Raw genomic sequence first — 26,778 nt, forward strand, 5'->3', positions numbered from 1 at the left:
GAAGGTTTTCAGCTTTTATTTTTTAATGTAGTATACAGAGCCACAAACATCATTTCTCTCTCAACTTATGGGAGGTAGTACATTCAAATATATTTGGATATGACAACTTGCTGTCACAATACCAAGAAATGTTATTAAAAAGTTATTTTTTGACAGGTGATGGTGGCACGTGCCTTTAATCCCAGCACTTGGGAGGCAGAGGCAGGCGGATCCCTGTGAGTTCAAGGCCAGCCTGGTCTACAGAGCTAGTTCTAGGACAACCAAGGCTACACAAAGAAACCCTGTCTTGAAACAAAAAGTTACTTTTTTAAAGATAATCAAATATCTATTTGTTACATGGGCCTGGGCCAATGTATTGACTGAAAGTTGTTTACATATATAGGGTTTTGAACTTCCTATTTTTTTAAAAAAAAAATGTCAGATTATGTAGATATATACTCTCTCTTCCTCAAATTCATCCCATTTTGAGAGCTGAAGATAAATGTTACACAACAAAACATTTCCCAAATGGTATTTCTTTGCCCTTGACTAAAAAGATCAAAAACTGAACTTCATTTTCCTAAAGACACAGCTATCTCTAGAATACATGGATGTAACTGACAGACTACTAGAACTAAATTATTACTTCTGTGCTAACACTTTTCACTACAATGTAGCGTTCCCAAAAGACAAAAAGGATTGGGAACTTAGATTTCTCCTAATGAACCGAACACAACAGAGTCTCTTCCTTTCTGGCTTCAAAAACCATCAACTGTCTAGGGTGAAGCTGCCCGCACAGCACTCTGGACAATTAGCCCGGTGAGATGAAGATCTGGGCTCACAATATCATCTACCCAGGGGTGTCATACACAGATTACAGCAGGTAAAAATGCTAAGAAAGGCCACAGTGGACAGAGCCAGAAACGGACAACAGTAGGGTTACAGGGACCACTGAGGGTCAGGGAACACTGGAGACATCAACTGCCTTTTCAGCAATGGAAAGAACAAACTGTTTGGAGAAACTTAAGAGTAAAATATTTAACTCGCTCATTGATAATGTGGTTTTCAAATACCATTTCCTTCGTCATATGAACAACTTAGTTTAACTTGAGATTGGAGAAAGAGAACAAGATCACAGGAAAGCCTCTCCTTGTCTTCTCGTCAAAGGAAAGCGCTCGGGTTGGCGCGAGGGTCTTTCTGGTTCCGGTATCTGTATGTCAGCCAAACACCCAGGATCTGGAATTAAAAGAGGGAAAAACAAGTTTTGAATTGATTCAGTTACTCAACAGAATAAATGAAACTTCTGAACTACTTCTGCCTGGTTTTTGTTCAAAGAGGAGACTCGGCCGCATCAAAGGACAGGCACTAATAGATCTGGTTTGAATACTGTGCTAGGTGTTAGAAGGCACGCTCCTTCCCCGAAGAAGCCTGGAATCTGCAACTGTTTCTTCAGGAGGTAAAAGGCCTTTGAAGGCGTGGTTATGTTAGGGAGAGGTTATCCCGGGGGCTCAAAGGTGCAGTCTCTGCGGTGCTGATAAGGAGACAACGTGGGCAAAGAGAGACAGAGAGATAAGGTGTGCTGACCAGGCAAGAAGAGCGAGCAAGTACTGCAGGTTCCCCACAGACAGCTGGATTTGAAGTTAGAACAGCAAGAAGCTTGACTTTTCTATTTTGAGAAATAGCCAAATGTGAACTCTGCGTGGCTTTCGCATTTAGCTTTATTGATTTTAATTACGTGTGTGTGCGTGTGTAGGAGTGCCCCCAAGAGGCACTGCAGCCCCTCGTTACAGGTAACTGAGAGGTGACTGAGCTACCCGGCCTGGGTGCTAGAAACTAAATTTGGGTTGTGAACCTCAATTTTCCTCTACGGGATGATGTCCTAAGCAACAGAAACTACTAATCCCTGACCCTGTCAAATATTTTTAATAACAAAAATATCTAGAGCTAGTTATTAAATCAAATGTTGGTAAATTTTTCTCAGATGAAAGAATTTAATTTATTGTTTTGTTGTGTGTGTGTGTGTGTGTGTGTGTGTGTGTGTGTGTGACACCAGGCTATGCACTATGTACACCAGGCTAGCCTAGAACTCAGAGCGAACCACCTGCCTCTGCTTCTAAAGTGCCATGAATAAGATGTGCAGCAGCAACCCCAGCATATCAAAATCTCTTGGCTTTTCCCATACCATGTCTGAATGCATCCCAGGGGAAGGTGGGGTGGATGGGAATGACCATGCATAAATAGTATCACATTAAAAGGAATTACGAGATACGCCTGACAAAATGACTCAGCAGGCGTTAGGTCCTTGCTAGGGTCTCCTGGCCTGAGCTCTTTGACTTGATTCCCAGGACCCGCAGGGTATAAGGACTCCCCAAAAGTTGTCCTCTGACCTGCACACGTACATCATGGCACAAGTGCACCCACACAAGGTAAATACGCAAGTTTAACTTTTTGAAAAGGTTGGGTGAGGTGGCTGGGAAGGTGAGGGCATGTGTCACAAAGCCTGATGACCTGAGTTTACCGATCAGAAACTATAAGGGGGGCATGAGAGAACCAGATCCAGAGGATGCCCTTGTGTTCCTGACACGCCCACTATGGCACAGGCATGCTGCCCCCCAACGCACACACGATAAAGAAATGTAATTTTTAAAACAGAAAATTAAATGGTCAACAAATTAAGTGATCCCAGCTATGGTTAAATTCTAACCATATAAAATACAGAATTTTCCCAATTTTGTAAGGACATCTGTTGCTCTTAGGCCTCTATGGCTATACATACAAACTCTGCTGAAAGAATTATTTGATTCATATTCCTGTTACCTGCTTACAGAAGTGTGATGTGGACATCTCATGTGTCAATAATAAGACCCACTGTCTTTTTCCAATAGGGCATAATATGTCATATATTAATATATTCATCAGTGGCTACATTCAATAACTAAACCCCCCCATATATCGAGTACTGCTCAAAGCATTCCAAGTTTTACAGGCACTGGCTCCTTAGTCCTAACACAGGAGAGCAGCTACCTGCTGCTATCCTTCTCAGAGGGTGAGACACAAGATTTGAAGGAGATGTGCGAGGGTCAGTAAGATTAAATACCGTCCCCAGAGGACACAATTAGTAAGCAAGTGCGCTCAGTTTCCCACCCTGCTTCATGTTTCGCTCCTGCATCGCACATCTCACCCAACCAGCATATTGTCAAGAAGTAAAAGGGACCCAAATATTTATTATAAAAATAAATGTCTTGAGGGCTAGAAAGACTACTAGCAGTTAGGAGAGGACTTGCTATTCCTGAAGAGCACTGGAGTTTGGTCCCCATATCTAGTGACTCACAACCATCTACACATCCAGATCCATAAGTCCTCACACCCTCTTCTGGCCTCCCCTAACATCCATACTCATGTGCACATACATACTACAAATAGACACATATTCATATGTATGTATATATACACATATATATATACACGTACATATATTTCTTTAAAAATAAATCTTTAAAAGTTGCTTATAAACAGCTTTGTGTATCCACTTTATGTTGTTGTACAACTATTTCCATGAAATGAATACACATGGAACTTTTTTAGTTAAAACAGAATTTTTAGACCATCATGGCAGCTCACAACTGTAACATTAGCACCTAGGAGGCTAAGACAAAGGGAATCTAAGACCAGCAGGGGCTATACATAGTCAGACCCCATCTCAAAAATAAAAACGTCTCTTGATACACATTACCAACCCAGTATTGAAAATTTAATACAGAATACAAAAGTAGCATTCTGGTTTTGCTTACAAATATATAAAAGTCTACTCATTAGTATAAATATACTGATGGATATAAACATACACAAATAATAACAGTACTTATATACAGATTCTAGAAAGGTAGTGAGAAGAAAATGGGGATGATTTCAGAGCCCATTTTTAATGTTGACAGTAATGTATTTTTATACTTCTTTTCATTTTACTTTATTAATATTTTATAATTACAACATTTTTTCTTTCTTTTCATTCTCCAAATCCTCCCTTATCTACTTCAAATTCATGGCATTTTCTTACATTCATTGTTACGGCATGCACAAATATATACATGTATATTCCTAAATAGACCCTTCTTGGTCCGCATAATATTATTTCTGTGGATGTTTTCTGGGATGTGGCTGCCATTTGGTATTGGAAAACCAATTAGTGTACTTTTTTTCCGGGAAAGATCACCTCACCTCACCTCACCTCTTCTGCTCCCAGCTTCCTCAGCTCCCAGCCTTTTATTTCGTAGGACAGGGTTTCTCTATGTAGCCCAGGCTATCCTGGTACTTGCTTTGTAGACCAGACTGGTGTTAACTCAAGAGATCCACCTGCTTCTGCCTCCTGAGTGGTGAGATTAAAGGTGTGCACCACCACTGCCCAGCAACAAAGGCAATTCTTAAAAGTGAATTTTTACACGCACACATGCATGGTGTGTGTATTATATGTTAACATATATTAACATATATAATACATTATACATTAACATATATAACATATCAACATATATTAACATGTTCTCCATAAACAAAACTTAACTATAATTTATCGTGTAACTCTAGAAAGAAAAGTCCAGAACTATTCTACGCTAATCTGATTTTATTTATTATAATTTACACAGGTCCAAACAGATCAAGAATGTCACCTCATCATAAAGTTCATGCCAAATTTGTCAGATGTTCTGATTCTGAGCTAAGGCTACTCCCATCACATCAAATGACCTCAAGGAAAATGAGCACTGGTACCTTTCGAGTATCATGTTTTATGCTGAAGTACAATGCTATGTCTTCTAGGCATACAGACTCCCTATGAGTTTAATCCCAGGTGTGGGACATGGGGCCGCTTCAGACTGTCTGCAGCAGCTGACAGTGATTTACCTCCTGCTCTAGCAAAGGAGGCATGATCCTGCCACCTGCAGCTGCAGACGGTTTCTGGGAGTGTATGACATTTAGAATTCTAGGGACTTTACAGAGGGTACATAAATGCTAGGGCCCTGAGAGGCAGCGTGGGTTGTTGGTTGCTGTGGTTGTGGTTCGTTATGTAGCTGTGCACAAAGGAATGACAAGAAGAAAAAAATTAGACATCCTGAGGGCAAAGATCAAACTTGCCCCAAGGAAACTGACACCCTGATCAGCAGGAAGTAGTCTAACGATAATGTCGATAATGTCGCTGATAGGTATTCTCCTCCGATAAAATGAGCCAATTCAAACTGAATTAAAAAAGGCAGGTTCATCAGTCCCAAGGAATGAGGCCAGGAAGTCGCCATGGAGACAGAAAGGATAAAGCAAGAGCAAATATAGGGAGAGGGGGTATCTAGGGAGAGGGAGAGGGGGGGGAGGGAAAGATGGAGGGAGAGAGAGGGAAGGAGGGAGGGAGGAAGGGAGGAAAGGAAGAATGTCTAAATTATATAAGGAAGAGCTTCTGGGGGAAGCCTAGGCCCTGGGCTGGAAAGTTCAGCATAGAAGGTAGGGTATCAGTCAGTCCAGTAACAGACAGGGCCTGAGGGATGCTGGGAGAACCTGGAGGTCAGGTCCACTTTGGTATGTAAAATATGCACCTCCGTCAACTTGTCCCAGGTCTGAAAAGAGTCACCCCTTTCCCCTCTAACCTGTTTTCCTCTTCTATCTAGTATTGGGGGATTGAAAGGGTGAAAAGGGGGTGCAAGAAAGAATCACCCACAAAGTAGCCCAAGCCCAGCCACCTACCTCTGTAAAACTGAAGAAGAGGCCAATGCCACCAACAAATCTCAAAACCTCTCCAGCATACTCTCCGATTATGGGGGCACACGAGGAGCACTTCTGGTTACTTTTAGCACAGCTCTGTATCAAGAAAACAAAAGATTTGTTACCTCAGAGTTCCTAAAACACAGCCAAAACTGAGGCCTAGTAAGCTCCATCCAATTCCGGCATGAATTTTAAATTGTGTGCAAATTTCTGAGATGGTCCTTTCCTGTATGTGCTCTGTAGGATCCACCAGCCCATCCCCTTCTAGAGACTGGGAAAAGACTGGTAGAGGTCTAGATGGCCCTGTGTAAGATTTCCTTCAAGGAACAGGGATTCTCATGCTAACATGTTTGCATTGTTCAGTGAGATGCCCAGCTGTGGTGATCTGAACAAGAATGGCACCCCATTTAAATGCTTGGTTACCAGGAAGCGGAACTGTTTGAAAGGATTATAAAGATTAGGGGGTGTGGTCTTGCTTGAGTAAATGTGTCTCTTGGGGTGGGCTTTGAGGTTTCAAAAGTCCATGGGTTGGTTCTCCCTCTCCCTCTGCCCCTCTCCTCCCTGTGCCCCTCCCCCCTCTCCTCTTCCCCCTCCCTCTCTTGCGCTTGTGCATACACACACACACACACACACACACACACACACTGCCTGTAGATCCAAATGTAGCTCTCAACCACTTTTGCAGCACCATGCCTGTATGCTCTGTGGCTCCCTTCTGTGGTGACAATAGAAAGCCTCTGATCCTGCAAGCAGGCCCCCAATTAAGCACTTTCTCTTGCAAGAGTTGTCTCAGTCACAGTGTCTCCTCACAGCAATGCTGGTTAATTGGTGACAACTAATGGTCACCAAGACGCCAGCTGACTGCCACTAAGCAAACAGGGCTTGTAACCCTACTGCAACGAGTCAAGGTCTACAAAAAACCACCAACCAAGGTGGAGGTCAGCAAGCCTTGGGTGAATTTCAGAATCCACTGACTCTGCTGGGACAGGCACTGTCAGCGACCACCATGATGAAAATCTAGAGTCACCTGGAGACAGGCCTCTGGTGCAGTGCTTTTTTGTTTAACAGTGTATTTTTACAAGCAAAAAAAAAAGGTAAATATGATGTGTCTCAGTGGACACAGATGAACAAATGTGGCAGGACTACATGTGAAAAATATAACAGAGGCACATGCCAAACAATTTCGAAACATAATTCAGCATCGGAAAGATCACTTCTGTGTTAAACATTATTAAACTGTATGTAAAAGGTTTTGGACTCACAGCCGGGCAGGTGTCGTTTGGGTTATAATTTCGGAAGCCACAGCAGTTCAAATTCCTCTGGATGTCATTTCTAGCACTTGCTGTATTGTTCCATCCAACCTCCAGGAGCTGACCCTACGGAATTAAAGCATGGCATCCCTATGTAAAATACAGAGGCGAGCCCGCAGCTAGTAGTAGAGCATGTACAAAATCAGTAGCCTCGCAACTGTTACAGCTTTTTAAAAGCTTATCTCTTGATCTGGAAAAAAGTTAAGGTACTATTTCTAGCCTACAAATGAAGAGGTCCCGGTTTCCACAACCAATTTAAAAACGTAGTTGGCTCAAAGGCATAAACGTAACAAGGCAGAGTTTCAGTTGCTCTGAGACAGAAACTCATATTTTCTTTATAAATTAAGAGTCTGAAAGGAGTAGCTGATAGAAGGAAACCACAGACCCTCCAGTGACTGCACAGCGGTGGGGAAAGACAGAAACTGTCTTTTAACAACAGTAAAGTTTACTCACTGAGAGTTGTCTTATTTATGGATACAAATTACCAAGACCCGATGTCATGTTTCCCTGCAATCATTTCCACCAGCCACTTAGCAGTAAAAGACTTAGCAAAGGGAGTAAAATGGCATCCTTGACAGGAAGAAACAGTTTTATTCTCTAGTCATTTGCCCAACATTTTCATATTCATGCTCTGTGGTATAATAAAGTAGAATCAAATAAAAATGTCACTTAGCTGGGCATAGTGGCGCAGGCCTTTGATATCAGCACTCAGGAGTCAAAGGCAGGTGGATCTCAGTGAGTTTGAGGCCAACCTGGTCTACATAGTGAGTTCTAGGACAGCCAGAGCTACACGGGAAGACCCTATCTCAAAACCAAAACAAACAATAGCAAAAAAACCCTTTACTTACCTGTTGCTCCCGATTCAGAGCTAAACAAGCACAAGATACCGAAAACTGGACAATAAATACGAGTAGGAGAATGATCATATACTGAGAGTGACCAGTTAAGGACTTTTTTATTATTACACTTATTTATTCGCTGTATGTGTGCATGTGTGTGGGGTTGGGGGTATGCATTGTGAGTATATATGCCTGTGCATTAGGGTACATACGTGTCATGGTGTTCATGCAGAGGACAACTTTCAGGAGTCAGTTCTGTCCTACTACCATGTAGGTACTGAGGCTTGAACTCTGGTCATCCCACTTGGCAGCAAGTATCTTTACCTGCTGCCAGGGACATTGCAAACGTTCTGGAAGAGCATAAAGCAAGAGTGTTGACACAACTCTCAGGTACACTCAAAGCAATTCACCCGAAACTAGACAATGTTACCAAACGGTCAAAGTGATACACTTAATTATTATTTTGCTAATATGATAACTATAAATCCATTTAGAAAAATATAAATGATGACTATACCAGGCATGGAGGGTGACACCTGTAATCTGCCTAAGAAGCAGAGGCAGAGAGACTGTCCAAGCTCGGGGTCAGCCTGGTCTACAGAGACCATGTCTCAAAAACAAAACAAAACAACAAAACAACAACAAAAGAAGTAGACGGATAATTGAATTTTGAAAAACCCACATCCAAAATGAAGTACAAATCCTGATACCTGAAAAATAAAAGATAGAGACAAATGTATAAGCTTTCTCAAAACTAAGACTAGAGAATACACTGTAGAAATCACAAACAGAGATTAACGTGTTAGGAAGGCCTAGATAAGTCATGAAATGAGTTCAATTCAACTCTGAATTTGCAAGAGGAAATCAGATCTGTGCCTGACTTGTAGAACCGTCTAGGTTAGGGTGTGATGAGGAAGGGTTGGGGACAAACAAACATAAGACTTTAGCTTTACAGGTATTCCTAAATTGTCTTTCTAGGAGTTGCTTTCCTAATGATAATATTAAATTAGTAGCTACCATTGAAACATAATCACATATTCGATAATGAGAACTTCACCTGATTGAAGTTAAAAAAACAAAAAAGTCTGATTTTTAAAAGGATACAAAAAATAGCAACACCTGATGGTGTTTTACAGCTCCAATCAGCCCCACCAAGGCAATCAGGAACAGGAAGATGCCCACAGCGATGACCACGCCCACCACTCGGAGACTGGAGATCAGCCCAAAGCCGATGCCCCAAGCAGCAATTCCAATGAGCAGCAGACTGACCAGCTGTGGAGAGATGGGGAGAGGTTCGGGGTTACAGAGCCACTATTCAGGTATTTACATCTCAGCATCTTTCCTTCAGCACACGAGTCCCTCAGGATCCCTAGGGTGTCAGCTGTGGAACCTGCCACGTGCACCCCATCCAAGTGGTGACGTATTTGTATATAATTGCTGATATCCTTTAAGCTTCAAACCATCTCTGGGTGACCTAGACTAGCCAGTGCAATGTCAAGGCCAATTGCCTTGCAATGTTACCCCAAACTGTCAGGGGAAGAACGACAAGAAAAAAATCTTGGCTAACGAAACAATTTCTGAACCAGTTGGTTAAATGCATGAATGTGAAACCCATACATAGAGAAAGCTGACTAAAGCCCACAGGCTCAGTTGATGACACTGTTTTAATAAATTTAAAGTAATCCTCAATTATGCTTTTTTTGCTAAAAAAAAAAAAAAAAAAAAAAAGATTAACAATAACCCAGAAAGCAACCATGCAGTCTCAGAGGTCATCTGGACTACGACGCCTACACAGGATCAACTGTAAGCTAGCCCAGGACCAGCACATGTAAAACTAGGCAGCAGCACAGCCGTCCACCATTCTGATGTGCTCCTATGAAAATTACCTTTTGCTTTACAGCCCAGTCAGCCGCAGCCCCCTCTGTTCTCCCGCTCCCCAAAAGCCTGAGCCAATCCTCCCTCACCGAACAAGCTGTGTCCCTCAGATGTGAAGCTATTACTTCCTTCCTTGTACTACAATCTGTTCCTATCTCTGGCTCTCCAGGAGCCAAAGGCAATTTGAATGTAAGCGGTTAGACTCCCTGTATCTTTGCAACTTATCGGGGCATGAGCCCTGGAGAACATTTGAAAACTGTTTCCAGTATGTAAAACCATAGACGGGCCAGAGACCATTGGAACCATCGAAACTAAAATAGGGTAGGAGAGGTTGCTACTTGAAATGAAATGGCAGCTGATCAAGAAGAAATCATGTCCTGTTCCAGTAATTTTATTTATAGATTTATCAAACACTACCTAAAGAGCTAGTACGCCTGTGTGTAAGGTAGGGCTAGCAAACCTCACAGCTATAATTACTTAAAAACACACACACACACACACACACACACACACACACAAATAAATGGCAAACCACATAGGGATTATAATTAACCCTCGTAGACACAGAAGGCTTAATATAGTTTCAGAGAAGGGGTGGAGGAGGGTTTATAGAGCAGAACAGTTCTGAGTGCCTTCCGTGTACATGTGGTCAAACATCTCGGGGAGAAATGACGTAGTGTAATTCCCAATTTGGAAAAAACAAAATTCAAAACGAGATTTTTCTAGCATCGCACTGCTGAAAGGCCTGGTAAACTCTGTTTGGAAACATATAAATTACTATTTAACTTTGTCCCTGCTCATATGTGCCCCCATTTATGTGCAAAGCAATTATTAAACACGGTTTATATGCACTGATTAAAAAAGTTATTTACATGTATTGAGATATAAACAAAACTGCTAAATATTGTGCATCTATTTCTATTTTTACCAAAAGCATTTTCTTTTTTTTTTTTGGATCTTTTTTTTGGAGCTGGGGACCGAACCCAGGGCCTTGCGCTTCCTAGGCAAGCGCTCTACCACTGAGCTAAATCCCCAACCCCCAAAAGCATTTTCTTTTTTGAGTCTTGGTGAAAGAACCAAAACTTAGGGGGGAAAAAAAGAAGAAGAAAGAAACAAACCATCTGTGGGACCACAGAGCTAGTTTCAGGTGACACCACCACAGCAGCTTGTGTACACACACACACACACACACACACACACACACCCCCCAAAAGAAAATGAGGCTCAAGACAAACTAGGATCGGCAGGGCCCAGAACACTGGAAAGTGAGCAGAACCTGTTTTCCTAAGGAAACTTCAGTGGAGGTAAAGCTTCTTATCCACACTATGGAGGATAGTCTTAATCAACTGATTGTAACTACTGGTTATAGTACAAAACACCCTTAAAGCAGTATCTACACTAGCATTTGACCAAAACAACTGAGGATCACGGCACCCTGTGTCCATGGTAACTCAGATTATACATCCCACCTGCCAACATCAAGTTCTGGACGAGAGGTTCATTTACTAATCCAAGTAAACTCATGGGGCAAGACTACCAGTCTGCATTTCACCTAACGTAACAAATCCTTCTGGGCTAGGAACATGGTTCGGCAGGTAAAAGGATTTGCCACACAAGCCTGCCGCCCAAATCTGATCCTGGAACCCAGTAAAATGCTGCCCTCACTGGCATCAGCTGTAATCTGAGCACTCGTACCAGGAGACACCAGACAGGAGACAAGAGGGTGGACTGGAAGGGCTCAGGTCAAGGGGCCTGGTACACACGCACAGCACCAGAAACCAAACGGACACCAAGTCAACAAGGTGGAAAGTGGAAACCAATCCTCTGGTCTCCACGTGAACACCGGGTAGCATATGTGTGTGTGCACATAAGCTTTAAAGAATCCTTCCAAAATCATGCCAAATCCTGACTACAATAATGGGATTCTTAAACATTAACAATGTCAAAAAGTTGGGGGGGCTGGAGAGATGGCTCAAAGAGCACTGGCTGCTCTTCCAGAGGTCCTGAGTTCAATTCCCAGCAACCACATGGTGGCTTATAACCATCTAGAGTGAAATCTGGTACCCTCTTCTGGCATTCAGGCACACATACATACAGGCAGGCCACTATATACATAATAAATAAATAAATATTTTTTTAAAAAAGAATGTTGAAAGTTAAATATTCTTAGGTATTAAGTTAGTAAACTTCAAATTTTAAACAGTAAGTTAAAGACAGCACATACCTGTCTCAACGGAAGTCAGAAATTGTTCTTGTCACTTAACCTGGTTGGGTACATCACAGCCCCTGCCACGACCTGTTCTGCTACTGTACACAGACCGGAGACACCCGGTACAAATGGAATGAGCAGGGCTGCCTCATCTTTTTTCTGTTTATAGGCTTTGTTTGGCTGAAGTCTTGACATTTTGTTTGCTTTGTTTTGTTTGTCATTGTTTTAGGGTTAGCCTCATCTTTGTTGGAAGGGCTTTAGAGTGATGGAGATAAGGTAAGGTAGCTCAGGCTAGCTCAACGTCATGATTCTCTTGTCTTCGCTTCCCAAGATGCTTGTGCCAACCCAACCATCAACACCTCTTTTTACACTGTAAATTCTTTATCAATTTTCATGTATTACAAAGCATTTTCCTTCCTTTGATAACAGGCAGACCTACATTATAAGACCCTGCCTTTATAAAACAAGAAAGGGATGGCGGTGGAGAAATGGCTCCCTCATTCACAGTCACTGCAGCCCTTCCAGAGGACCCAGGTTTGATTCTCCAGTATCCACATGACAGATCACAACCATCTGTAAGTCCAGGTCCAGGAGATCTTCAATGCACACGTGACCTCTAGGGGCACCTAGCATGTATGTGTGGTATGCAGACACACAGGCCAGCAAAACATTTGAAAAATAAATTAATTGATTAACTAAAACATTTTTAGAGGTGAGGGTGGATGTGGGAGTGGGTTCAGCAGTTAAAAGCTCTTACCTGAGCTTAATCCCTACACTCCCCGGGGAGTCATGATGAAGAGAGAAAACTCTCAAAGGCCCTCCTAACACAACAGCCCTGAGCACACTCACACTGCATCATAAACATATGTCAATTAACTGATTAACTGATTAAAATCAAGCAACAGCTCTTCCTGCTCAAATATATTTCAAACAGATGAAAAAAAGAAGGTTTGAGTACACTCAGAGAAACTACAGGAAATCCCACAGGCCTCCCCAAAGCAAGGACTGAAAGCCTTCACTGCCCTGGCCAAGCTGGCAGAATACAGCTGACTGAGGCAGGGGACTGATAAGAGCAGAGAGTGGGAAGGAGACTCTGGTTTTAGCCCAAGCAGAACTGGAAAGTGGAACTGAGACCCAGGAACAGCTGGGAACTCCAGAAAGCTCTTTTCTCACGGTAAAGTACTGTGGAAGACTGTAGAGATTTCTGGAGATCCTCAAAAGCTATCTGAGAAAAAGAAACATCGAGCCTTCTAGGCACCGAATCCCCACACACCCAGGAATCTGCAGGCCAAACAATTCAGACAAATGCTGACTACCAGCTGTACTGACTGAGGGGTGAAGGGAATAAAGCTCAGAGAAGCAAACTAAAATGACTCCTGAGAGATACAGAAGTCCCAACCCCCAAACCAGGCCCAGGTTTTAAAATGACAAGCTTAACTGTTACCAGTCAAAATTCTCAAAACACCTTAGAAAGAGGAAATCTACGAGAAAGGCACACAGTACTAGTGCACCCAAGAACCAGCTGCAACAGAGCAAGACATTTAAGTTATCTAAACAAGGGCTGGGCACGGTGGTGCATGCCTTTAATTCCAGCATTCGACAGGCAAAGGCGGGCAGAGCTCTGTAGCCTGGTTTACACAGTGAGTTCCAGGACAGCCCCAAAACAAAATTTAACTAAAGGGATTAAAAAAAACAAATTTGGGGGGGTCATATTTTATAGATGTAGACTTGAAAAGGAGTCAAATACATCAAAGCAAAAGAAAGGAGAGGATGGGGGTGGGGTGGGGGGATAGTGAGTAACGGTGACCAAGCTGACAACCTGGCTTCTGGTTTCAATCCCTGGGGGTCACATAGTGGAAGGAGCGAACCAAGAATCACAAGTTGTCCTCTGACCTCCACACATGCACACCAACACAAATGCCCATACCCAATAAATAAACATAATTTTTAAAACTGAATTTAAAAATAGCGATCAGGAGGAGACACGTGGGTCAAAGCAAGAGCGTGCCTATGATGGTGCACACTTACAGTCCCAGGACTTCAGACGTACAAGGATCAGGAGTTGAAGGTCATCCTCAGCTAAAGGAAACACAAAATAATGAAGTAATCAACTTGTCTGTACTCCAAGAGACTCTAGCGAGCGAAAGGGACAAAGATTTTTTTTCAGAAGAAGGAAAAGATAGCACCCTCCAAACACATTAATTTTGAAGAATAAAGTAAATCCCACAAAATTTCCCTGGTAAAGAAAACCCAGAACAAAAAGTCATCATACTTTCACTATTCCATGGAGCCAGCCTTCACCTGAATCCCCCAAGTCCTGAGCTGCTTACCTCCCTTTCAAGCCTTACCTCCATGATCAGAACTGTCCTTATTTCTGAAAGGGGTCCCGTGCACTGTGCAACCTTCATCAACACAAACTACCTTGTGCTTGTTACAAATCTGTTCAATTCGGCTGCTAAGTTCACAGGACTCTACCATGTTATCTTCTGTGTACATGGAGAGACAATTTAGGAAACTCTGAAATGTTAATGGCACCTTCTTTTACGGGCGACAGCTCTAATAACTTCCACTTTGCTTTCTCCTATAAATTAGACCGTTCTCCCTCATCCAGCCTCAGCGCTTACTGCCTCCCAAGCCCACCACTTCAGGGAAAATATTTCCACTAATCTTTCAAATAGTTTCTGTCGATCCCACTACGAGTCATCAAGTACCATCCACATTCCTTCACTTCCAGTGAGGAAAGAGGAAAGAAAGCTGGCAAACAAGGGATGTGCACTCAAATGCCGTTGGCAATAGCTTCCTGACTCTCCAAGAGTCAAAAAGCACTTCCCAGGTGTAGCGGACAGCTCAACGGAAGTGCTTGCCCAGAGTGTTTAAGGCCCTGAGTTAGATTGTCAAACAAACAAATGAACTCCCCTCCGTTCATCATACCTGAACAGTCTGAAATGTGAACCGAGATACCACCCCAGGCCCCTCCCATGCACACACCGGCACAAACACACAAATCCGCATCATCATTTGCAAAGGATATTCCCAAAAAGAATGTGGACTCGATCCCTCTAATGCAAACCAAATTCCGCATCTATCCCTGCAAACAGTGAGACACATGAACATGAACTTAATTTGAACGAATCAACTTATCTGATTAAAACCCCAAAACAGGGACTGGAGAGACGGCTCAGCGGTTAAGAGCACTTGATGCTCTGGCAGAGGACCCAAGTTTGGTTCCCATGTAAGAGCTCACAGCCATCTGTAACCCCAGTTCCAAGGGCTCGACACACTCTTTTGGACTTCGTAAGCGGATACACATATACAAATGCAGACAAAACACTCATACATATAGGGTAAAAATTTAAAAAAAAAAAAGCTTTTTTTAAAAAAAAGGGCTGAAGAGATGGCACAGCCATTAAGAGTCAATACTGTTCCTATCCATGTTCACTTTCTAGCACCCATATTAGCAGCTCACAACAGGCCCAGGGCTCCAATGCCTTCTTCCGGCCTCTATGTGAATGTTCAGATATAAACTCAGACACTTATACATACATACAATTAAAAATAAAAGTAAATCTTTTTTTAAAAAAAAAGAAAACCAGAAACCCCAAATAAATTAAAGACTTTTAATTTAAATGATCTGAAAACAATGTACATGCTTATGTATGAAACTGGTGTTTGTAACATATGATTGAAATGTGCCAAATAATCACGGTTAATGTTGCGATTATATCTAAATATATTTAGGTCTAATTTAATGCCTAATAAATATAATGAGAAAATATAAATACCTAAAGATATTTAGTATACCTATAAGATAGGATTATCACGTTTAACTTTTACTAAAAGGAGACTTTTCGATAATGAAACAAGTTGTTTCTTAGCAGTGATAATTAAATGTTACCATGGTTTACAATTTTTAAGGATAGTGGAGATGATATGTCCCAAGTTAGTAATCTAAAAATTACGGGTTCAGACGAAATGAATCCTAGCTGCATAATTAAAAAGTCTCAGCCTGTCACTGGGCCTTGGTAGACAAAGCAAGTGCAAAGATTCTTTTGTTAAAGAATAATAGCAGTTTTCTTATGAAAGCAATTGTAATGGCATGTAAATTTAGACCTATGACAAATAGTTTCCTTCCTCTGGGAGGCCGAATGATGATAAAAACAGATTATAGCTCTGTTAACTCCTTGAGGGTTGTGTTTTTATGAGCAGGAAGCACCAGCCTTTCCTGTTTGCTCTTTAAGACAAAGAAAACTTGATATATAAAGAGAGCTTTAAGAGTGAGTTATAAGAGCACACAACAGCAAGATTATGCAAGTGTCCAGATCCAGCGTTGCTTCCCCTGGGTAAATCCTGAGAGGACTAAGCCGTGACACGGCTACTGCACCACAAAGGCACACAGCCGTTCTCAGCTAAGGCTCAGGACAGCACTGGCCAAAGAACAGCACCACACACAGTGCCCAGTCAGAGACCTAAAGGAAATAGAGTGGCTTTTGAAGGCTTCAGGTGAGATGTGGTCCTGGAGGCCAGCTCTGGATGATGGATTAGAAGGGCCCTGAGCTGCACACTGCTCTCGTGCCATGTGAGACCTTTCTCCATATGATACAGTGACGTGTCAGCCCCTTGATTCAAACGTTGCACCCTACAGGAACTGTGAGGAGTACCTTTTCTTTACTGATTATCCAGTCTGTTATACTCTATTAGGGTAACATGAAATGGATTAAGATACACAGTAACAAAAGCAACACATAGCTACTCATCTATTGCTACAATGAGACGCCATGACCAAGGCAACTTGTAGAAAAACATAAGAGCCCATGGAGGGCTTACTTGGTCAGAGGGTGAACCCATGAGCAACGATGGGAAGCACTACAGCCGCCACCAGGCAGGCATGGCACTAAAGTAGCAGCTGAGAGTTTACATCCTTATTGGCAAGTAGGAGGCTGAGAGAAAGGGTACGATAACTGAGAATAGCCAGGGCTTTTAGAACCTCAATGCTCACCCCCACCCCAATGACACCTCTCCCCCATAAGACCACACCTCCTAATCCTTACCAAGCAGTTCTACCAGCTAGGGACTCATTTTCACTCAAACCACCATAGGCACTAATGTGAGGATTAAGGCCTTTGAAGCCAGGACAATTAGCTCATTCCCATGGTGGCATCCTTCGAACCTTGTTTTAAGTCTGTACTCCTCTGGTCTTAACTTCCAAGGTGTGAACAGCCTAGAGGTGAGTCATTAACTATCACTCCCCAGCCTCAGCCATCTCTGTCTTCTTTAGAGGAGCCTATACACCTCAGGTGCCTGCAGTTATGCAGGTATTGATTTCTATTCCAGGCACTTGGCTAAATGCTTAGAGCAGGAGAGGTGGTCAGTACAGCGGCTGGACGAAGGGTTCTCACGGTTCCTGGAAATGCTTATACTCCCATCTATACATTATTTCAGGGAAAGAATCTCAGTCCAGCCATGCTCCAGCCTACTCTTTGTATACGTAATACATAAAGTTGTGTTGTTTCCTCAAATATCCACACCATTCGAGAACAAAATGAGCAAGTATGCACATGCGATCCCAGAATTTGGAAGACAGAGGCAAGACAGGCACCATATACTTGATGCTAGCCTGGTCTACATATTGAATTCCAAGTCAGTCATGGTTACCTAACAGAGCCCTATCTTAAAAAATGGGGGAAGGGGAATGGAAGAGATGGCTCAGTGGTTAAAGAAACTTGCTGCTCTTGCAGAAGACCCAGATTTGGTTCCAGTACCCCGCATGAAGGGTCCAAACCACTTATAGAAAACCTGATGCACTCTTCCGACTTCCTCAGATGCCAGACATGCTGCACATGGTGCGCAGGCAAAATACCTACATGCATAAAATAAAAACAAATTACATTTTTAAATAATTTTTTAAAAAAAAAGTAGGAGCTATATGAGAACAGGCAGGGCTTTTGGAACCTTAAGACTCACCCCCAGTGACACATTGGTCATTGGTTAAATGCACGTGCTTTTCTTCCAGAGAGCTGGGTTTGATTCCTGGCACCAACATGCTGGCTCTCACCCTCTATAACTCCAGTTCTAAGGGAGCAGACACCCTATTCTGGCTTCCACAGGCTCCTCCACACATGAGGTACACACACACACACACACACACCAAAATATAAAATACAAAGAAAGGAAGAAAAAGAGGCCAGCCAGCCAGCCTGCCATTGTGACACACATCTTCAGTGCCAGCACTTGGGAGGCAATGGCAGGCAGATCTCCTTTGAGTCTGAGTCCAACCTTACTCTACACAGTAAGTTTAGGTCAGCCAGAGCTACACAGTGAGACCCTGTCTCAAAATAAACAAGTAGTAGTAGTAGTTCTGGTAAAGTATCAGGCAATAAACCTTAAAATATTATTCTGAGAGTAGGACAGTACTATGGACAGTGCCATCCAGAACATGACTTTTAAGTAAGCGAAGGCCTCAAGCCAACCTCCCTTAAGGCTTCAACCATTCTGCATGAACTTGTGATTTCAAAAATCAAGCGCATTGACATATTTATAAGGCAGAACACCAGGCTGAAGACGTGAAAAGCCCATGAATAATCCAAATATTGCTAAACAGCCACACATTTAGTATAAAGCCAGAATCCCAGTGTTCTGCATTGTGATTTCTCGAATGACACAGACTGAAGTGCTTTTGCACATATCTTGGGGTTGTTCTCTATAGGACCATTGTTTTTGCTTAGGGGGCACAAAAACAACGCATTTGACTCCTGTAATGAAATTATATAAAAGGGAAAGGAAAGGGACCCTTGACTTAACCGTTTTCCAGGGTCCATTACTTTGAAGTGGCAACTATGGCCGCTGATGAAGTCCCACACCCTTTTTTCTTCCGCAGCAGTTACAAAAAACATAGGTGGGGTTACTGGCACACCTCCTGTGCTGACTTTTGCATCCAGTAACTAATACAGGGTCCAGCGGGATAGAGGAAGCTTAGCTGCCTCTCAATAACTAATGCTGGACGTTCAGCACAGAAAATAATGGAGACATCGTCCTTACTGACGTTACTGTTTTAAATAAAGATGGGGTGGGGAGAGAACAGCTTCTTTCAAAGACTTTATATTAAATCCAATCATCAGTGCCCAGGGAATGAGCATGATCAGTAGTGTAGCTGCCTACCATGCACCAAGCCCTGGGTTCTGTCCCCAACGCTGAATAACCCAGGGGTGGTGGGGAGTAGCTGCACTCAACGGCTAACTTGGTCTTAATCCCTCAATCAGCACCACTTGAAACATGGGTTCAATCCCATCTCCTGGACAAACTCTATTATCAAGTTCTTCTCCTGCTTAAACAGATATTCCTTCCTTGGCTCCTTTGCAGAGTCCACCTGATTACCTAGACCTTGCAATGTCAGTGGGCCACTGCCCTTCTCCAGCTACTTTCACTGACTTACTGGTTCATCTGACCACAACTCTGCTAACATTCTCTACACACTTGGTGCCGTAATGGTACTTCCTGGTAGCCCTCTCCCCTGAAGCTCAATGCTGCTGGTCTTCAAGGCTAGCTAACAACATGCCGGAGGATCTCTTGGCGTCCTGTCTAATACTGAACCTGCTCTGATCTGTTAATGGCAATTCCATCTTTCCAGGGGACTGGGCCACAACCATGAGCCATCTACCATTTTCTTCTTTCTCTAGCACCCCATTTTCAATCCATTAGAAATTATCTTGGTCCCACCCTCAAAACAGGCCCAGAATGTGTCTGTTTCTTTAACTATGGCTAGCATTCTACCCCCAAGCTTCTGTTACAGCAGTAACTTTGTAAGTCCCAGCCCCGCCCCCGGTGTTTCTGTGTGCACGTCTTTCTATCACTCTGAGGAGACGACTGGTTTGGAAACAGAAGGGCATCAGAAAAGAAAATCCCTCTCACTCTCTTGATTTCTGTTTCTCAGAGGCTGACAGCCAGAGATTTTGACGTCACGATCCAGACTACTACAGAAGAATTGTGCTCCCCTTTCTCAGAAACTTCACAAACTAGATTGTTACAATGACCTATGCCCCAAGTCCAGTGTCCTTGTGATCTAAGGAAGGATATCTCCAACCAACAAGAGCAGCACAGGAGTAGGCATAACGGGAGGAACAGCTACTCCTGCTGTTGCTGCTGCTGCTGCTGCTGCTGCTGCTGCTGCTGCTGCTGCTGCTGCTGCTGCTCCTCCTCCTCCTCCTCCTCCTCCTCCTCTTCTTCCTCTCTTCCCTCCCCTTCTCCTTCTGAGTGCCCCCCACCATCCCTACTTCTTCAGAACTCTCATCCCTCTCTGGACTTTGACATTTATAACTTCTCCAGAGTCCTCAGAATTAAACTATCTGCAACTAGCAGAAGTCACTGTGCACATACACACACACACACACACACACACACACACACACACACACACACACACACGAGGCAAATAATCTGCTGCTGTGGATAATCTGAAGCAGCCTCATAGCTCTCACCTGGGATTAAAACAAAAACATGTTTGCACAACATAATGAGTTTTTAAGGAACCCAAAACTCTAACTACAGATATCCAAATGCCTCTGCTTCATGAATGCTGGGATTCTAGGCATGTGCCACAACTGTCCGGCAGTCATTATTTTCTTACAAGTAAAACACTATTGTTTTTACCGTGGATATGAACTCTTCTTTCCCGAAACACGTTGACTTTACAGCAACCTGTATGTGTCAAAATCCCAATGGCTTGAAAAACTTTGATTATAACACACAGGTTTATAATTCAAAAGTTTCAAATACTTTACCTTTCAGACTTGAAGCTGTGGGGACTTAATTCTAGTTCTGTGGTAACATGTTAAGTGTTTTCTACAGGCTAAATTATTTTATCTTTGCCACAATCCCATGAGGGAAGAATAAAATATTATCAATTTGCAAATGAAAAGACTGTACATTTAAAAAAAAATGCTGCTTGGTTTAGGGGTAGAGTTGGAAAAGCTGAGTTCCTGAATAAATCCAGGGACATTTTTCTATCAGCTAATGAACTTTTCTTCATTCTACTATAAAATATATCCCAATTTTATTTTTTAATTGCATCTGTTCATTCACTGTGTAGGGTGGGTGGGTACACACATGCCACACATGTCACATAACATGTGACAGTTAGATAACTTGCAAGAAACAGGACTCTCCTTCTACCATGAGAGTCCAGGGACCGAGCTCAGGCCTTAGGATTCTCTTAAGACAACATTCATATTTAGACATGTTAAAACAGACATCACTTATGTCTTAAAATGATAGAGATCAGGGCAACTTTTAACATTTCAGGAGAACTCTTCCCAAAGCAAGCAAAGATATAGAGTAGTGATTCTCAAGATAGGAGGTACAATCCTTTTGGGGGTCCAACAACTTTCACAGGGGTCACCTAAGACCATAAGAAAACATAGATATTTATATTCATAAAAGTAGCAAAATTACAGTTATGAAGTAGCAACAAAAATAATGTTATGGTTTGGGATCACTACGCCATGAGGAAATGGTCTAAAGGGTGCAGCATTAGGAAGGGTGGGAACCACTATGTAGAAGAAAAAAACTGTAAAATGGGCAACTTACCAAGGAAAGAAGAAAGCAAAAGAAGTAAGCTAGGCATGGTAAGAAGCAGAAAGATAGCAAGTTCAAGGCCAACTAGAGCTAAACAGTGAAGATTCTCAGATTCAGAGAAAGAAAAGAAAACCTGGTAATATTTTTAGATAAAAGAACATATATACACACACAAAACAGTAATTTCTGATTTTAACTTTATATTATTTTTTGAAGTTAAGGCTCATATATATTAAAACATTTTTATTATAAATCAAACCATGCCTATAGTTTAAATTTCTTTTTTTATTGGATATTTATTTACACTTCACTATAGTTTAAATTTAAAAATGTTTATTAACAAGCCATACCATTTCTATAGATATAAAATGGCCACGCAATTCTCTTTTTTGTTTGGGGCTGGAGATATGACATAGTCTCCCTATACAGCTAAAGTTGTCCTCATACTTGCGACCATTCTCCTGCCTCAGCCTTCCAAGTGCTAACTGAAATGAACCATCACCCAGAAGCTGGCAGTGCAAGCTTCTTTTAATGTTTATTCATTTATGTATCTGGGTGTATGAGGGGCACACATCACATCATATCTATAAAGGTGAGAGGAGAATTCGGAGGAGTCCATTTTCTCTTCCTACCATGTGGGCCCAGGAGAGCTAACTCCAGTTGTCATAGTGCCTTCCTTTGCCTCCAGTCAGCACAGCAGGGCAACGCTGAAAGGCCAGAGTACAGGAAGAACATTTTTGGTCATATTTTTCTACTTGATTCTATTTTACAAAATCACCTATTTGAATACTTTTTTTTTTCAAAACCTCTTTTTTTTTTTTTTTCGGAGCTGGGGACCGAACCCAGGGCCTTGCGGTTGCTAGGCAAGCGCCCTACCGCTGAGCCAAATCCCCAACCCCTGAATACTTTTTTTTTTAAGTCACATTCTCTTTTGCAGTTAATCACAGAAAATGTGCTATAAACTTTCAAAATGGAGGGCTAGGAACATAACTCAGTGAAGAAGCATATGCTCAACAACGGTACATAAAGGCCCTGGCATTAGTTGCTAGGACCAGAAGGAAAAAGTAAACTTCAAAATATTTTAATACATTTACTTCATTTCTTATGATTTCCCATGCATGACTATAGTTTTTCATTACTTTTAACATTAATATTGATGAAACTATTTCTACTTAAAATGTTTTCAGAGGCTAGGGAGATGACAGTGGTCAAAGGCTCTGGCTGCTCTTGCAGAACAGGTTCAAATCCCAGCATCCAACATGGTGACTTCCTTCCACCATGAGGGTCCAGGAACAACCATCTGTAACTGCAGCTCCAGGGGACCCCACTCCCCTTCCAACACTGAGTACTTATGGTACACAGACATGTTTATGTATAAACACATACATGTAAATAAACATACTAATGTAAAAATATAACATATTATAGAGTGTGGTGGTGGATTTCTGTCATCCTGGCACTTAAGAAACTAAGTCAGTGATTTGGAATACAAGAAGCACTAGAGTGATGACTTTTTTGAGATCACTTGCAAATGAAGCATCCAGAAGTTTAGATACGGAGGATTCTCAAATAACGGTTTTCAGGGGAAATCTGAATGGCTGGCACCATAGTTAAATATCTGAAACCTTCCCTGGCTCTTCCTATGAAACCCGGAGACAGTTTTAAACTGCTACCAGTTTGAATTTGAGATATGTGATAATTCTGTTTCATAACTGAAAGCAAAACTTATCCTTTTACCCTTAAAATTTGGGGATTCTGTAGAATAGGAACTTATGTATTCGGTTAACCATTTTAATAAACTGCTAAATAATGAAGGAAAAAAGAAGCCAAGGCAGGAAGACTCCAAGTTTTAGGGCAGCCCGGGCTACATAGTGAAGTTCAAGCCCAGGCTAGGCAAGACCTGTCTCAAAATAAACAAAGTAATTAATTTCCCAAACTAATTTTAATTTATATTTGTATCCTAAAGAGATGAAAGAGACTCACAATGCATCTCCCCAAACGTCCTCAATTCGAACAACCCTTCTTTATTCCTAACCCGCAAAGATTTTACTCAGTCCTAAATGTTATGGTGTCTAAGACCTTACACATCATTTAATATCCCCCAACTAGATCCTTCATACAGGGCAAAAAAATAGCATCTATTTGTATCCATTCCCCATGGATTTCAGTAGCATACAAGATACACAAAAGCTTACTGGCAGAATATAGTCCTCAAGACCATATGCAGTAAACGAGAAACAGCCTCACCAAAACCTCTGTTCACAGTCCAGTTTGGTTTGCTACTGCATTTCCAGGCTGAGACTCGTGTCATCACATTCCGACCAACACTGTTGACTAAAGAAACTTGTCATCTCTAAATACGGGAAGTCCTAAAGCAAGTGGTCTTTGCCTTGCCACACACTGACGGGACTTCCTCTTTTCATCTACTCGTACAGATTGTTTACGCACACTACCGTAACCCAAGGTTATGTCAGTGCTGGGGTTCCCTCAGTTCAAAGAAAAACCCACCATGAACCACTATATGCTCACTGAATTCCCAAGACAAATTCGGGGATGTTCCTCCCAACTTGTTTTAGGGACCCACTTTCAATTTCTAAACTGGCCGTACTGAGAAATCTCTGGCTAGCTAGATCGCTTGAGGATGCACACAGCTTGGTTGCTAGAACCTCCAAGTTCCTCAGGAAATGCTTCAAACCAACAGCGATGAAGTCTAACACAGGCATGCACCGGCCTTTCCACCGGCAATCCCGGTTCTAACACTTGCAGAAATGACCTCATCTTTAATCCTGCAGCATTGGGGAGAACTTAGGCAGTTACCAGAGCCAGAGCAGAACCTACAGATGATCTTTTTAGTCCTGTCCTAAAAATATACCCCCTAGTCCCCAAATTTAACTCTGCTAGCAATCACACCTTTTTTTTTTATCTTAAAATGTGGAGGAAGAGACAGGAAAGACAGATGTTTATGTATAAAATTCTAGTCTACCTTTACCTTCCATTCACCTCTCAATGTCACATTCACTATATCATAACCTATTTGCAATGTTTAAGAGGAAATGTTTAGATAACAACTTACTGTCCCTTTGTCTAAAACAGTCCAGGGCTTTAAAGGCCTAACCATATTTATAGTCCTGCGAATTTCCAATTAATTAAGCTTTCCTGCATACCTGATTTAAAAAAAAATCAATAAAACACACTTTAGAGGTCAATAGTTTAGGACAGATATTAAATAATCCTAACATCCTTTAGGGTCAACTTTTCTTTCTCCTTGCATTCATGACATGCTGTAAACACAGCTAGAAATAATGTATCTTGAGAGCAATATTACTTGATTGGAAAAAAATGTTTCTTTTTTTAAAAAGAAATTGTATATATTGCACATTGCTGTCTACAAATAACCGAAGAAACACAGAAGCGGCCATTGTACGTTGTGCTGGGTGTAAGCAGACACTGAAAGATGGAGAATCAGGTAAACAGACGACTGAATCACTGAAGGGGGGAGGGGACTCAGGCACAAAACAGAATGTGACGTTCTAAGCAGTCCATTCATGTTAACAAGAGAAAACAGTTCAGGAACCGATGGGAATTTACAATATAGCAATCTGGTAAGCATGCCTGCCACCAGACAGGTGAACTTCAGTATGAAACTTGACATGTATCTTCAATTACAAGGAGCTGTTTCACCCTGTGCTCTAGAATTTTTCTTCCAAGTGTACCATTTGTGAATATGTTGACTGGATTCCTAAGAACTAACCAGAAAAAAAAAAAAACATACGCCATCGATGCCTATTTCTGACTTGCCTTCAAAGCTTTGCCATCGTATCCAGACAAACACCAGGAAAAAAAAAAAAAAAAGGTAAAATGACCCGTGACCTGGTGTCTCTGCTTGTCAACCACAAGCGGCCTCTCTTGTCCACAGATGTAACCTAAGCTGGCCCAGATGGCCTGGCTCTGCTAATGCAGGGGAAACTGGGTTTGTTTTCAGGGTGGGTGCTGCAAGCACCAGGTGTATTTATAGAAGAGAACAAGTCTCCAATGGAATGAGATGACCAAAAGGAAGTTTCTTCCACGCAGTAGACAGCTTGTAGAAATGTCTAGATTTCCACAGCTTGGTTCCAGCCCAGACTCACAGACTACACCAGCTATGAAAACTTAGTAAAGCTCTTTTTGGTCTTTACCGTTATAAAATTTAGACAACTCCGCTTGCCACAGATAAATAACAAAATGACAAATGAAAAGGCTGGGGTGTTGAAGGTTTTCAATAAACATCACCTCATCTTCCTGCTGTCCAGTCACAATTACGCTTCAAAAAAATCAAACTGAGCTTTCCACGTTAAAGCAGGGAGAAAAAAAAAAATAAAAACGACTTGGGTGGAGAATTATATACTGAAGGACTTCACCTAAAATGGAGCTAGAAAAAGGTGGGGAGGGAGATAGCATGGGAAAAGCATCAAGTTGCGACTTCACTGGCAGGAACATCAACAAAGAGACTTTATGTAAGCACGAAACAAACTTCGGAAGCCGCGGATATCCTGTGAACCTGCTCGATGGCCTCCATTCAAACGACAGCTCTCAGAGCTGAGCCAGAAGCGCGCCATCCACAGGCCGCCTAGTCCATTCCAGGCCACGCTATCAGGCAAACCTGTCCCCTAAGCCAGGGCTGCTCTCCAGCCTCCGAACACTCTCCAGATGGGATGGCCAGCCCAGAGCGTGCGGCTGGAGGGACTGAGATGGGAGCGTGGGGAGGGATGAGAGAGTGGGGAGGACTAGGCGAGTGGGAAGGGACCCGAAAGTGAGGGGCTGCGGAGAGCAGGGCGAGGGGCGAGCGAGCGCCACAATGAAGGACGGGCGGAGACTGCGACAAGCAGGCTCGGGGTCCCGGGCGGGGGCTGCGGGCGAAGCTGGGGCGTGGGAAGCCCGCAAGGGGTGCGGGATGGGGCACAGGCGAATACTCAAACCCGGAGGAGGCCGACAGCCCCCGCAGGTGGCACCGGGCGCGGGCTACTCACGGTGTATAGCAGGTTGAGCGCGCACAGGCAGTTCTTGGAGCACGAGAAGCCCCCGCACACCATCGTGGCGCGTGGGCTAGCGGGCGCCTGCGGGTCGAGGCGTCCTCCGAAGGGCTGGGCGAGTAGCTGCTGGATCCCGGCCTTCTGGGCCTGTAGCCGGGGTTGGGCTCAGGGCTCCGGTTCGGGGTTCAGGCTCGGGGCTGCAGTGCCGCGCCCGCAGCGGCTCCCACCCGCTCTGCAACCTGCGG

General features: G+C 42.7%; 1 protein-coding gene across 1 annotated transcript; it reads right to left on the reverse strand.

Moving 5' to 3' along the window:
- On the reverse strand, positions 1-26,754 carry Tspan13 (tetraspanin 13). Its single transcript, NM_001013244.1, has 6 exons — positions 26,531-26,754; positions 8,978-9,145; positions 7,883-7,963; positions 6,987-7,100; positions 5,707-5,820; positions 1-1,215 (listed from the first exon to the last, which is right to left on the reverse strand). The coding sequence occupies exons 1-6, from the start codon at positions 26,591-26,593 to the stop codon at positions 1,141-1,143; spliced, it is 615 nt and encodes a 204-aa protein (NP_001013262.1). The 5' UTR covers positions 26,594-26,754; the 3' UTR covers positions 1-1,140.
- Positions 26,755-26,778: the final 24 nt, after the last annotated feature.

Source organism: Rattus norvegicus, chromosome 6 (assembly GCF_036323735.1).
Source record: "Rattus norvegicus strain BN/NHsdMcwi chromosome 6, GRCr8, whole genome shotgun sequence".
Taxonomy (NCBI): Eukaryota; Metazoa; Chordata; class Mammalia; order Rodentia; family Muridae; genus Rattus; species Rattus norvegicus.